The sequence below is a fragment of the Phyllobates terribilis genome, unplaced genomic scaffold, assembly GCF_046119375.1.
Source record: "Phyllobates terribilis strain yellow unplaced genomic scaffold, ASM4611937v1 Scaffold_12__6_contigs__length_324123572, whole genome shotgun sequence".
NCBI lineage: Eukaryota > Metazoa > Chordata > Amphibia > Anura > Dendrobatidae > Phyllobates > Phyllobates terribilis.
In genome coordinates this window covers 54536582-54548973 of record NW_027362772.1, presented here as the reverse complement: position 1 = coordinate 54548973, position 12392 = coordinate 54536582, and the positions used below count along the sequence as shown (strand labels likewise).

Below are 12392 nucleotides of genomic sequence, written 5' to 3'. Positions count from 1 at the left end.
CATACATTACATTACTGATCCTGAGTTACATCCTGTATTATACTCCAGAGCTGCACTCACTATTTTACTAGTGAAATCACTGCCATAGATTATTTTTGAGCCTCCTGGCAAACTTTTGAAAAGGTCTATTAAATAACAATTGGGAAATTTGGAGATTTCAGTTTGAGGGTTGCAGAATTGTGAATACAGCTCTGCAATACATATTTTTAATCCATTCCCAGGAGCTTTAAGCTACAGAGCAAATATGTGGATATACATAAGGACGGGGAGCTGACACTATCAGGTGGCACAGACATCACACATTGTGGCACAGACTGGTATAATATATCACAGGGTGTAATAACGCTGCAGTGATCATCCAGAGAGCCAGCAGGAAAGAGCAAGTGATAAACACGAATGTATCAGCGGCATCGTCCTGTCCGGGTGAAATGTCATCCAGATAAGGAGATGTTTTGGAATAAATGATAGCGAAAGGCGCCACGTGCCACGCCTGACAACGCGCTCTGCAGCTGGAGTCCACAGAGGAGGAAATCAGGAGGGATCGAGACTCATGGGCTGCACTTATATATAGGGCAGTCAGGTATAGACAGCTACGGAACTACAGGGTGTGGTAAAGCAGGAGGAGTGAGTAATGGCACCACCTTTCACCGACTATGGCGGAAAGAAGGAATGGCGCCCCCTGACACCAACTACAGCGGAGAGGAAGGGTGCGCCGATACCAACTATAGAGAAGAAGGGCGCCCCCGACACCAACTATAGCGGAGAGGAAGGGTGCGCCGATACCAACTACAGCGGAGAGGAAGGGAGCCCCCTGACACCAACTACAGCGGAGAGGAAGGGCGCCCCCTGACACCAACTACAGCGGAGAGGAAGGGCGCCCCCTGACACCAACTACAGCGGAGAGGAAGGGCGCCCCCTGACACCAACTACAGCGGAGGAAGGGAGCCCCCTGACACCAACTATATAGGAAGGGCGCCCCCTGACACCAACTATAGGAGTGGAAGGGCGCCCCCTGACACCAACTACAGCACAGAGGAAGGGTGCGCCGATACCAACTATAGAGGAGAAGAAGGGCGCCCCCGACACCAACTATAGCGGAGATGAAGGGCGCCCCCCGACACCAACTATAGCGGAGAGGAAGGGCGCCCCCCGACACCAACTATAGCGGAGAGGAAGGGTACACCCTAGCACCAACTATGGCGGAGAGGAAGAGCACACCCTGACACCAACTATATAGGAAGGGATACAGCGGAGAGGAAGGGCCCCCCCCCCCCCGACACCAACTACAGAGGAGAGGAAGGGCGCCCCCTGACACCAACTACAGAGGAGAGGAAGGGCCCCCTGACACCAACTACAGCGGAGAGGAAGTCCGCCTCCTGACACCAACTACAGAGGAGAGGAAGGGCGCCCCCTGACACCAACTACAGAGGAGAGGAAGGGCCCCCTGACACCAACTATAGCTGAGAGGAAGTCCGCCTCCTGACACCAACTATAGTGGAGAGGAAGGGTGCGCCCTGACAAAGACTAAGGGTATCTTGATGCCAACTATGGCAGGACACAGACTATAGTGGGGAAGGCCGACCTGACAGCAAGTATGGATGGAAAAGCCCCTCTAAGGCTCATGACAGTGGGGAGGACAGAGTGATAAAACAATAGTGGGAAGGGCACAATGATGATTACGATGGGGTACCCTGACACCAACGATAGCGGACAATGGCCCAGAAGAGCCCACTGACTATGGTAGGGAGGGAACCCTAATGCTGATCATGGGGGCACTTCAGTACCGTTGCGGGTCAGTATTTGTGGGCAGACATAATGTTCCCCTACGTAGACCTCCATACTGGGAGTTTATTTCCGGGCTCTCCCTGCTCCAATGAAGACCGAGCGCTTCCTGTGCCAGATCTCCTGAGCCACAGGCTCTTCAGCCGCTATTAGGACAAGATGAACATCGACCATCTTTTCGGGGAAAATCAATTTACACGGAGGGAGAATTTGCAGGGTCCACACCCCTCCTACGTCACCAGTGTCATCCGCTCCCTTCAGAAGAGGAAGCCTCCCCGCACGTCGTGCACGCCGCTCTCCTAAGTGCTCACATTTCCCCAGTAAGCAGCTTTTACAGCATCCATCACATGAAGCGCGGCATAAACAAACAAGCGCCGGCGTCCTGCAGCCCAATCAGAGCGGAAAGAAGACGGAGCCGCCGAGCGAGACCCGCACTCCGCCGTAATTGTATTTACTTTTCATTTTACAAGTCTAACTTTCTGTTCTCTCTTTGTATAGTGGAAAACAAACATTTCTAATAAAATAGTTTATTTTATTTTTTTAAGATGGCAGATTTGGGAAGACAAGAAAGGACGGGAGGAAGCGACATCGCCGCAACTGTGTCCTCGGAGGGGGAAGTATAGGGGGAGATCAGTGGATTACTGCTAGACAAGGTCACAGAGTACAGGAGCGATAGATCCCCCTACATGTTACTGCGTCCTCCGATCAGCCAGAACACACTGATGGGCTGGAAGCAGGAAATGTGAGGAGGAGGAAGGGAGAGGGGAAAGAGGGAGGAAGGGAGAGGGGAGAGGGGAAAGAGGGAGGAAGGGAGAGGGGAAAGGGGAAAGAGGGAGGAAGGGAGAGGGGAGAGGGGAAAGAGGGAGGAAGGGAGAGGGGAAAGGGGAAAGAGGGAGGAAGGGAGAGGGGAAAGGGGAAAGAGGGAGGAAGGGAGAGGGGAAAGGGGAAAGAGGGAGGAAGGGAGAGGGGAAAGGGGAAAGAGGGAGGAAGGGAGAGGGGAAAGGGGAAAGAGGGAGGAAGGGAGAGGGGAAAGGGGAAAGAGGGAGGAAGGGAGAGGGGAAAGAGGGAGGAAGGGAGAGGGGAAAGAGGGAGGAAGGGAGAGGGGAAAGAGGGAGGAAGGGAGAGGGGAAAGAGGGAGGAAGGGAGAGGGGAAAGAGGGAGGAAGGGAGAGGGGAAAGAGGGAGGAAGGGAGAGGGGAAAGAGGGAGGAAGGGAGAGGGGAAAGAGGGAGGAAGGGAGAGGGGAAAGAGGGAGGAAGGGAGAGGGGAAAGAGGGAGGAAGGGAGAGGGGAAAGAGGGAGGAAGGGAGAGGGGAAAGAGGGAGGAAGGGAGAGGGGAAAGAGGGAGGAAGGGAGAGGGGAAAGAGGGAGGAAGGGAGAGGGGAAAGAGGGAGGAAGGGAGAGGGGAAAGAGGGAGGAAGGGAGAGGGGAAAGAGGGAGGAAGGGAGAGGGGAAAGAGGGAGGAAGGGAGAGGGGAAAGAGGGAGGAAGGGAGAGGGGAAAGAGGGAGGAAGGGAGAGGGGAAAGAGGGAGGAAGGGAGAGGGGAAAGAGGAAGGGGCGGAGAGACTCCAAGGGCCAAACTGTGATGTCTAAACAAGTGGGTCAGAACATCTCCAAGTCCCGTGGAGTGCTCCAGGCACACGGCCCGTCCTGTGGGGTACTCAAGGCACAAGCATAGCAGCTATGATAGAAAGGTGTCAGGACACACATAGAATCGCAGCTATGATAGAAAGGTGATAGGACACACAGAGAATCACAGCTATGATAGAAAGGGGCAAGAACACAAGAGCATCGCAGCTATGATAGAAAGGTGTCAGGACACACAGAGAATCACAGCTATGATAGAAAGGTGTCAGGACACACAGAGCATTGCAGCTTGTGGTATATGGGGCAGTGCAGCTGGAGACCAGTCAGGGGACCCATGCTGACCCCTCCCAATTGCGGAAAGCACCTACAATGGACAAGGACTGATGAATCAGGCTTCCATCATGAGGCCGGCCTGGTGCTTGCGACACACTTACCCTGGGAAAAGATGGCACTATAAGAAGAAGCAAGTGGAAGCAGGGTGATGGGGCGATGTTCTACTGGAAACCTCAGGTCCTGACATGAATGTGACACCTACCTAAAAGTGCCATGAAAGGGTGAAACGGGTCTGTACAGAGGGACCACTAACGACAGAGCTTCATTCAGCAGATATCGGTCGGTCAGGAATGGAGGAACATGACAAAGATCAAGGAGATGACTGGCCTCTGAATTTCCCAGATCTCAATCTGGTCGATCACCTATAGGGGACTGGTCCTATCCACTTAAGAAGTTGTAAAGAGTGGGAAATTATCAGGAGGGTCTCAAACTTAAAATCTGCTGTTATAACTTATCAGTTCTTTCTCCTGTCTTCACTTGGAGAAACGACACATTATATCGCCAGACTGTGCGCAAAACAAATGCCGGATTATGCGATGTAATATGACTGCAGCAACGCCACGGTGTAATCTCGTGTTTAGCAGCGTGCCGCGCGTCCCCTATGGTGCGGTACAACACGTGCACATAATGTCGGGGAGTCGTATTAATAGACCACAGTTATATGTAATAGGTATGGCGGAATTATTTCTGAGCGTAAAGTGCATTACCACAACTATGCCGCCCCCAGGATACTACACAGCTATAATGACGATGTACCATGCAGCAGCAGGTGTGTTGTGTAATACTACCCCCATCCTCCGGAGCGGAGCCTGCAGCCTGACGCAGCTCAGAGATACTGTGCAAACACAAAACACGTGACGGCGTCTGAGAGCCGAGAACATAAAGTAACGCAGCACCACACAACACACACCCCGCAGTAATAATACATGTGTGCAAGGTTAGGGCCAGACAACAGGGCCGGCATATTCATTTCCTGAAATACTCTGTGCTGCTCGCAAAAACCTGCCTCCTCCATTATCAGTCTAGCTCTGTCTGGACAGAAACACAAGATAATCAGACTCCTGATAATACAGGATGTAACTCAGGATCAGTAATGTATGTACACAGTGACTGCACCAGCAGAATAGTGAGTGCAGCTCTGGAGTATAATACAGGATGTAACTCAGGATCAGTAATGTAATGTATGTACACAGTGACTGCACCACCAGAATAGTGAGTGCAGCTCTGGAGTATAATACAGGATGTAACTCAGGATCAGTAATATAATGTATATACACAGTGACTGCACCAGCAGAATAGTGAGTGCAGCTCTGGAGTATAATACAGGATGTAACTCAGGATCAGTAATGTAATGTATGTACACAGTGACTGCACCAGCAGAATAGTGAGTGCAGCTCTGGAGTGTAATACAGGAGGTAACTCAGGATCAGTACAGGATCAGTAATGTAATGTATGTACACAGTGACTGCACCAGCAGAATAGTGAATGCAGCTCTGGGGTATAATACAGGATGTAACTCAGGATCAGTAATGTATATACACAGTGACTGCACCAGCAGAATAGTGAGTGCAGCTCTGGAGTATAATACAGGATGTAACTCAGGATCAGTAATGTAATGTATGTACACAATGACTGCAGCAGCAGAATAGGGAGTGCAGCTCTGGAGTATAATACAGGATGTAACTCAGGATCAGTAATGTAATGTATATACACAGTGACTGCACCAGCAGAATAGTGAGTGCAGCTCTGGAGTATAATACAGGATGTAACTCAGGATCAGTACAGGATCAGTAATGTAATGTATGTACACAGTGACTGCACCTCCAGAATAGTGAGTGCAGCTCTGGAGTATAATACAGGATGTAACTCAGGATCAGTACAGGATCAGTAATGTAATGTATGTACACAGTGACTGCACCAGCAGAATAGTGAGTGCAGCTCTGGAGTATAATACATGAGGTAACTCAGGATCAGTAATGTAATGTATGTACACAGTGACTGCACCAGAATAGTGAGTGCAGCTCTGGAGTATAATACAGGATGTAACTCAGGATCAGTAATGTAATGTATGTACACAGTGACTGCACCAGCAGAATAGTGAGTGCAGCTCTGGAGTATAATACAGGATGTAACTCAGGATCAGTACAGGATCAGTAATGTAATGTATGTACACAGTGACTGCACCAGCAGAAAAGTGAGTGCAGCTCTGGAGTATAATAAATTAATAATGTATGTAAGTTTCCCCCTTGATTCAATTTTTGTCATAAAACACGGTGCTCATAGATGTGCATATCCCCACAGATACTGAGCCCTGAGACACTGATGTACTTACTGATGTGTATCTTTCAAATGTGTAGTTCCCCATGTCAGAGTCGTCGTCTGAGAGACACTCCAGGGTCACATCATCGCCCTCCAGTACGGGGTCCCTCGGCCCGGAGATGGTCAGCCTGGCATGGGCTGAAAGACACAAAGACGCCTCCGTTAACATCGATGCAACATGATCAGACACAAGGCCGACATTCACAGTTTTACAAGTAGAAGATTTTACAATTTTCCCCGTTTCACTTTTAAGTCCAAAATTCTATGTGGATTAGTAACTTAAGATGTCGATATTGGGGGTCCGAGACCCATTTTTCTGTCACCGAGCTATATAACACAATTATGGCTTCCTGCCTCCACCACTGGGGGGTGCTCACAGCATATAGATTTACACTGCTGTTTATTGTCAAGGGGGTCGGTCAGGCCCCCAATCTCATCGTAGCAGAGGAACAGGTACAAGGGGTTGTCGGTTCTGCAGTTATATATGTCTGTGTATTCGGCGGAGCTGCGTACAGAGGACGGGAGTGGACTGCAGTAGGATCAGCGGAGCCGTCCTTTGTCCAGACTGCGCTTTTATATATGGCAGATCTATAGGATACGACCTTTTTTCATCCCAGCACTAATGACTCCTGACTGGCGCGCCACCTGTCAGCGCTGATGAAAGCGGCGGCGGTGGCGGCTTTAGTCGCCGTACGCTCTGCACACAATATCAGTCACAGTGGGATCTTCTCATGGTCACGGTGACTTACATGCCTGCTAATGTTATCGCCCCCGGAGGGGGCCGCGGCCCGGCGGGGGTCTCTCGCACCTTCTGTAGATCAAGTGATGAGGTGGAATTAAAGAGAACAGAACTAGTCTGATGTCGGCTCTTTGTAGGTGGAGGATTAGCTCGAGGGCCGCAAAGGAAATATACGATGAGAAGAAGACTTCAAATAAATGGCACCGGCCTGAAAGGGACGTCTCATCCCGGGCGGATGATGTCCTCGGCTCTCACATTACACCACAAGGTCTTAAAGAAGGTTGAATATTAATAAATTAATAATCTTGTGATTTTTCACACTGGACACTAGGGCTGTTTTATAAAAATTTTCAGCAATCTCATTATCATCAGAGGTCAAGTTATAAGCAGCTGAGAGAACAGGATCCACCAATCACAATAGCCGATGGAAACATTCTTGGGTACTCTTCTAAAATCTGGACCCCACATAGTTCGATGCCAGGTAGGACCTCCCTGACCAGAAGAGGACTTTGGACTCCTGATGCCATCTAACTCTCGTGCAGTTCAGACCCAACCCTTGTACCCCATATGGAACAGTGAAGAGAGACTATCTGGATTTTCACACAGTCCCACAGGTGGGGCACCACCTCTAGCATAGGGTCTAAATCTCAAGAGGGTCCACAGAAGTGGATCTTCTCCGGTAGAGTACCAGGACCAAGAGTCGTGAACACTAGAAGGACTCATCTTCTCGTTCTGTCCCTCTGTTTGGCTTACCAACTAGATTACACTTTCACGGTCTGGACCTCAGGGGTGAGGCTGCTGATGGCGCCACCCAAGAGCATCGGATATGTCCAGATCTGCACTCGAGGTAGCGTCCAAACTGGCCAATCCAGCCAACTCCTATGTAAGGTTCATGCCCGATACACAGTCCTACAGACTGGGCACGAGCTCTAGCATAAGGTCTGAACCTCAAGAGGGTCCATGGAAGTGGATCTTCTCCAGTAGAGCACCATGTCCAAGAGTCATGAACACTAGAAGGACTCACATCCTGGTTCTATCCCTACGTTTCTCTTACCAACTAGAGTACACTTTCACGGTCTGGACCTCAGGTGTGGGGCTGCTGATAGCGTCACCTATGAGGATCAGATATGTCCAGTTCTGCACTTGACGTAGCATCCAAACTTTTCAATCCAGCCACCTCCTGTGTAAGGTTCATACCCGATACACAGTCCTACAGATTGGGCATCACCACTAGCATTGGGGTCTGAACCTCAAGAGGGTCCACAGAAGTGGATGTTCTCCAGAAGAGCACCTGGAGCGAGGGTCATGATCACTAGAATACAAACACAGGCAGAACATCCACAATGGATTTTTATTGCATAGCATTTTGGAACATTTCTTGAATGTGCACCAGAGGGATCCAAAATTTCTAAAATGAATCATAGATCATATTGAGGACACATCACAGGATAGGTAGAGTCGCTAAATAAATAGGGAAAGCTATTGGATTTTTAAATTGGGCACTGTTGTCCCGGAGGGATTGAATTTAACTTTAGAACATGTGGTAAATTAGATTTTTATTGTTTTTTTTTTAATTTTGGTTTTATAATTTTGTCATTGTGGTTTGTTACAATTCACACATTGTTTGGCTTCTGGACCCTCGTGGGTTAATTTTATCTCCTTTTCTCTGTATTTGTCTTGGACCCTTCGGGGTTAATTTTTCCCCCCTCCCCTTGTAATTGTCTTCAGCTATATAATACTGTGCCTCAGTAATATCCCTTATCACCTGGTGAAGGCGGATTTTTTCCGCCGAAACGCGTTGTGATTAATAAAAAAAAAAATTGTAATCCCACTTATTTGCCTCATCCCAGCTATTTGGCGCTCCTTCAAAACTGCTTTTTTTTTTCTTTGATGATCACTAGAAGGACTCACCTTCTGGTTCTGTCCCTCCGTTTGGCTTACCAACTAGATAACACTTTCACTATCTGGACTTCAGGGGTGGGGCTGCTGATGGTGCCACCCAGGAGGATCAGACATGTTCAGTTCTGCACTCAAGGTAGGGTCCAAACTGGCTATTCCAGCCACCTCCTGTGTAAGATTCATACCTGCTACACAGTCCCACAGGCTAGGCACCAGCTATAGCATAGGGTCTGGACCTCAAGAGGGTCCATGGAAGTGGATCTTCTCCAGTAGAGTACCAGGACCAAGGGTCATAATCACTAGAAGGACTCTAGAAGGACCTTGTGGTTCTGTCCCTCCATTTCGCTTACCAACAAGGTTACACTTTCACAGTCTGGACCTCAGGGGTGGGGCTGCTGATGGCTCAACCTAGGAGGATCAGACATGTCCAGTTCTGCACCCCTGATAGCGTCCAAACCGGCAAACCCAGCCTCCTTCTGTGTAAAGTTCATATCTGATACATGGCAGTAAACGATGCGAGAACTCGGGAGAGAGGTCTTATGGACAGTACCCATTCTTGTTTACAGCCAGAGGCTGCAACGTACTACAGATATATTATTTCTCACAGCTGGAGTTCTGTTACAATTATATCTAAGGACGATTTTTGGAAGGTTCGTTGTAAACAGGCTGCAGAACACTCGTCAAACAAGCGAGACGGACATTCTGTTTAATCAGGCTCATAAATGAACAACGATCAGTTTACATGTACGCTATCTGCTAGTGTGAACGCTCCCTAGGTCAGGACGATGAGCTATTATTATAGAAGAGGAAACGAGGGCACGTGACGAGGCCAGACGGCATAAACAGGAAGACACATCAGACGTGAGATCACACACGGCACACCCAACCCCAGCAGATGATCACCGGAGAAAACACACAAAGCAGTTCCCACATTCGGGCTCGGGACCCTCCAGGGGATATTTAAAGGGAACTCGTCACCCTTTATATTAGATACACCATACAAATGCCCTAATAACCCCACCAGCTAGGGGGTGCTGCGATTCCCTAAAAACAAACAATCTCAGGTCCCATGACTTTACCCTAAGGATTTCCTCCCAACCCCCTGTGAGAGGGGAGAAAGCTGACAACTACAGGAGGTGGGACATGACAGCACCTTAGCAGTTGTCACTTTTTAACTCCCTCCTCCCCAGGACAGTCACCCTGAGCTTTATTTAAAGGGTTTTTCCCAAGAACTAAAGTGGGGACAACCTACTGATTGATGGGACCCCCATCGATCCTAAAAATGGGGCTTTGGAACCCCGGAATCAAACTATACAGAGCCCCATTTTCTGGGTTCCTTAGCCCCATTCTTTGGATTGATATGGGATCCCAGCAATTGGACCCCCACAATCAGTAAGTCCTATAGATCTTGGGAATGACCCTCTAAAACTGTCACTATGGTTACACTTGAAGAGTCAAGGAGGTGGAGTCTTTCTACTGAACAGTCAACGTAGCCAGCCCATTTTTCACTTGAATGACACCAGTGATACCGACAGAGCCAAAGGGGCTGGCTGGTGTGACTATTAGGGAGAGGCACCCCCATGTTAGAATTAGATTGCCCCTAAGAGGGGCAGAGGTGCACCGGGTATGAGGAGAGACCGTCCCCTACACTTGCCCCTTCCAATGGGCAGCATTTCGGGAAATATTCCCCTAAAGGGAACTTTGCTTGGTGCCCGAGGAGGTAAAAAGTATAGAAGTCTCCTGAGGGAACCAAAGGGGTGGACAAGACACAGCAAAAAATATAGAGGGTTGTCAGGACCCCAATCCTGGATTTCTGGGGGTTGGGAGTCTCCAACAAGACACTTCAGAGTACACAGATACAGAACCGGGGCCGCAAACAGAACCCGGACGTGTAACCTTATCATTGGAACGCCCCTTTAAGACTCTTATGTAGCATGAAAGACCCCAATTAATAAGTGTTCAGGGTTTCCCTCTAACACCACCTTGACCACCTCTCAATATAACTCAATGGTAAACAATGACGTCATCAGAAAACAACATACCTCACTATCCCCACTGACAAAAGTTTTCTAAGGAGTTTTTAAAAGTTTTGGAGCCCGGCTCCTTCTCACCTGCAGGGCTGGATATGGCGCAGAGCAGAGCCAGGAAGGTCGCACACACCGCGGATCTCATGTTGCTGCTGCTTGTTGGTGTCTGCCGTGAGATTACACTGTCCACTTCCCGGAACACGCAGGGAAAATTCACAAAGTTCTCAGGCTCCTCCCGACCAATGGGAGCGCGGGCTGAGCGGCGCGTCACTTGTCACCAGGCAGATGTGTCCAGGACGCCGTGTGAGCCGGGAAGGAGCACAGGACGATCGTTCAAGTCTTCCCGATCAGTGCTATGAGGTATAAAAAAAAGGGTTGTACAAGATTTTGTGAAAATTGCACTTCTTTTTTTTTTCTCTGATTTGTTCTTGTTTAATCTACATTCATTTAACCCCTTCAGGACACACATTTTTTAGTTTTTGGGCCTTTTTATCGCCTTATTCCAAGAGGCAGAATTTTATTTTTTTTATTTTTTTTTTAATTAGTTTGAGTTCCTTATTTCTTTTATTTTTCTGTGAATTGAGCCATGTGACCCCCACTGTCGTATGCTCCCACCAATACAAGTGGATGGAGGGGGCCAACATGAATCTAGTCGGACTCGGATCTATCGGACGTGTCTTGTGGATGTGACATAAATGTCTCAGACGGGAATAAAGAGATGAACTCGCGGAGGGTGAACATCTGATGGCCTCACCACTCTCCTCTCAGGTGATGATGGCGGAGAGAAGGATCCGGCCTGATGTATTTCAACGGCCGATCGTTTTGTTCTCTACGAAATTAATCACCACCAGAGGCGTCTGGAGGAGGACAGAGAAGTCTGGAGGAAGATGGAATAGTCTGGAGGAGGACCGAAGAGTCTGGAGGAGGATGGAAGAGTTTGGAGGAGGACAGAGGAGCCTGGAGGCGGAAGGAGGAGTCTGAGGGACAGAAGAATCTAGAGGAGGACAAAAGAGTCTGGATGAGAACGGAAGAGTCTGGAGGAAAATTGAGGAGTCTGGAGGAGGACGGAAGAGTCTGGAGGCAGATGGAAGAGTCTAAAGGAAGATGGAAGAGTCTATAGGAGGACAGAGAGGTCTGGAGGAGGACGGTAGAGTTTAGAGGATTACGGAAGAGTCTGGAGGTGGACAGAGGAGTTTGGAGACGGATGGAAGAGTCTGGAGGAGGACGGATAGATCTGGAGGAGGACAGAGAAGACTGGAGAAGGATGGAAGAGTGGAGGAGGATGGAGGAGTCTAGAGCAGGACGGAAAGTCTAGAGGAGGATGGAATAGTCTGGGGGAGAACAGAATAGTCGAGAGGAGGACAGGGGTATCTGGAGGAGGACGAAAGAGTCTGGAGGAGGAAGGAAGAGTTTGGAGGAGGACAGAGGAGCTTGGAGGCGGAAGGAGTAGTCTGAGGGACGGAAGAGTCTGGATGGGGATGGAAGAGTCTAAAGAAAGATGGGAGAGTCTAGAGGAGGGCAGAGAGGACTGGAGAAGGACTGAAGAGTCTAGAGGATTACGGAAGAGTCTGGAGGTGGACAGAGGAGTTTGGAGAAGGACGGAAGAGTCTGGAGGAAGACTGAGAAGTCTGGAGGAGGACAGAGATGACGGGAGAAGGATGAAAGAGTACGGAGGTTCTGGAGCAGGACGGAAAAGTCTAGAGGAGGAT

At 49.2% G+C, this 12392-nt stretch overlaps 1 protein-coding gene across 1 annotated transcript in view; it reads right to left on the bottom strand.

Annotated features, from left to right (window-relative positions):
* LOC141172040 (basal cell adhesion molecule-like) overlaps window positions 1-10925 on the bottom strand; it is a 42286-nt gene extending 31361 nt beyond the window's left edge. Inside the window, exons 1-2 of the mRNA XM_073655824.1 lie at window positions 10768-10925; window positions 6032-6156 (exon numbers count right to left, since the gene is read on the bottom strand). Coding sequence (XP_073511925.1) covers window positions 6032-6156; window positions 10768-10828 — 186 coding nt within the window. The 5' untranslated portion in view covers window positions 10829-10925. The remainder of the gene's footprint in view (window positions 1-6031; window positions 6157-10767) is intronic.
* Window positions 10926-12392: the final 1467 nt, after the last annotated feature.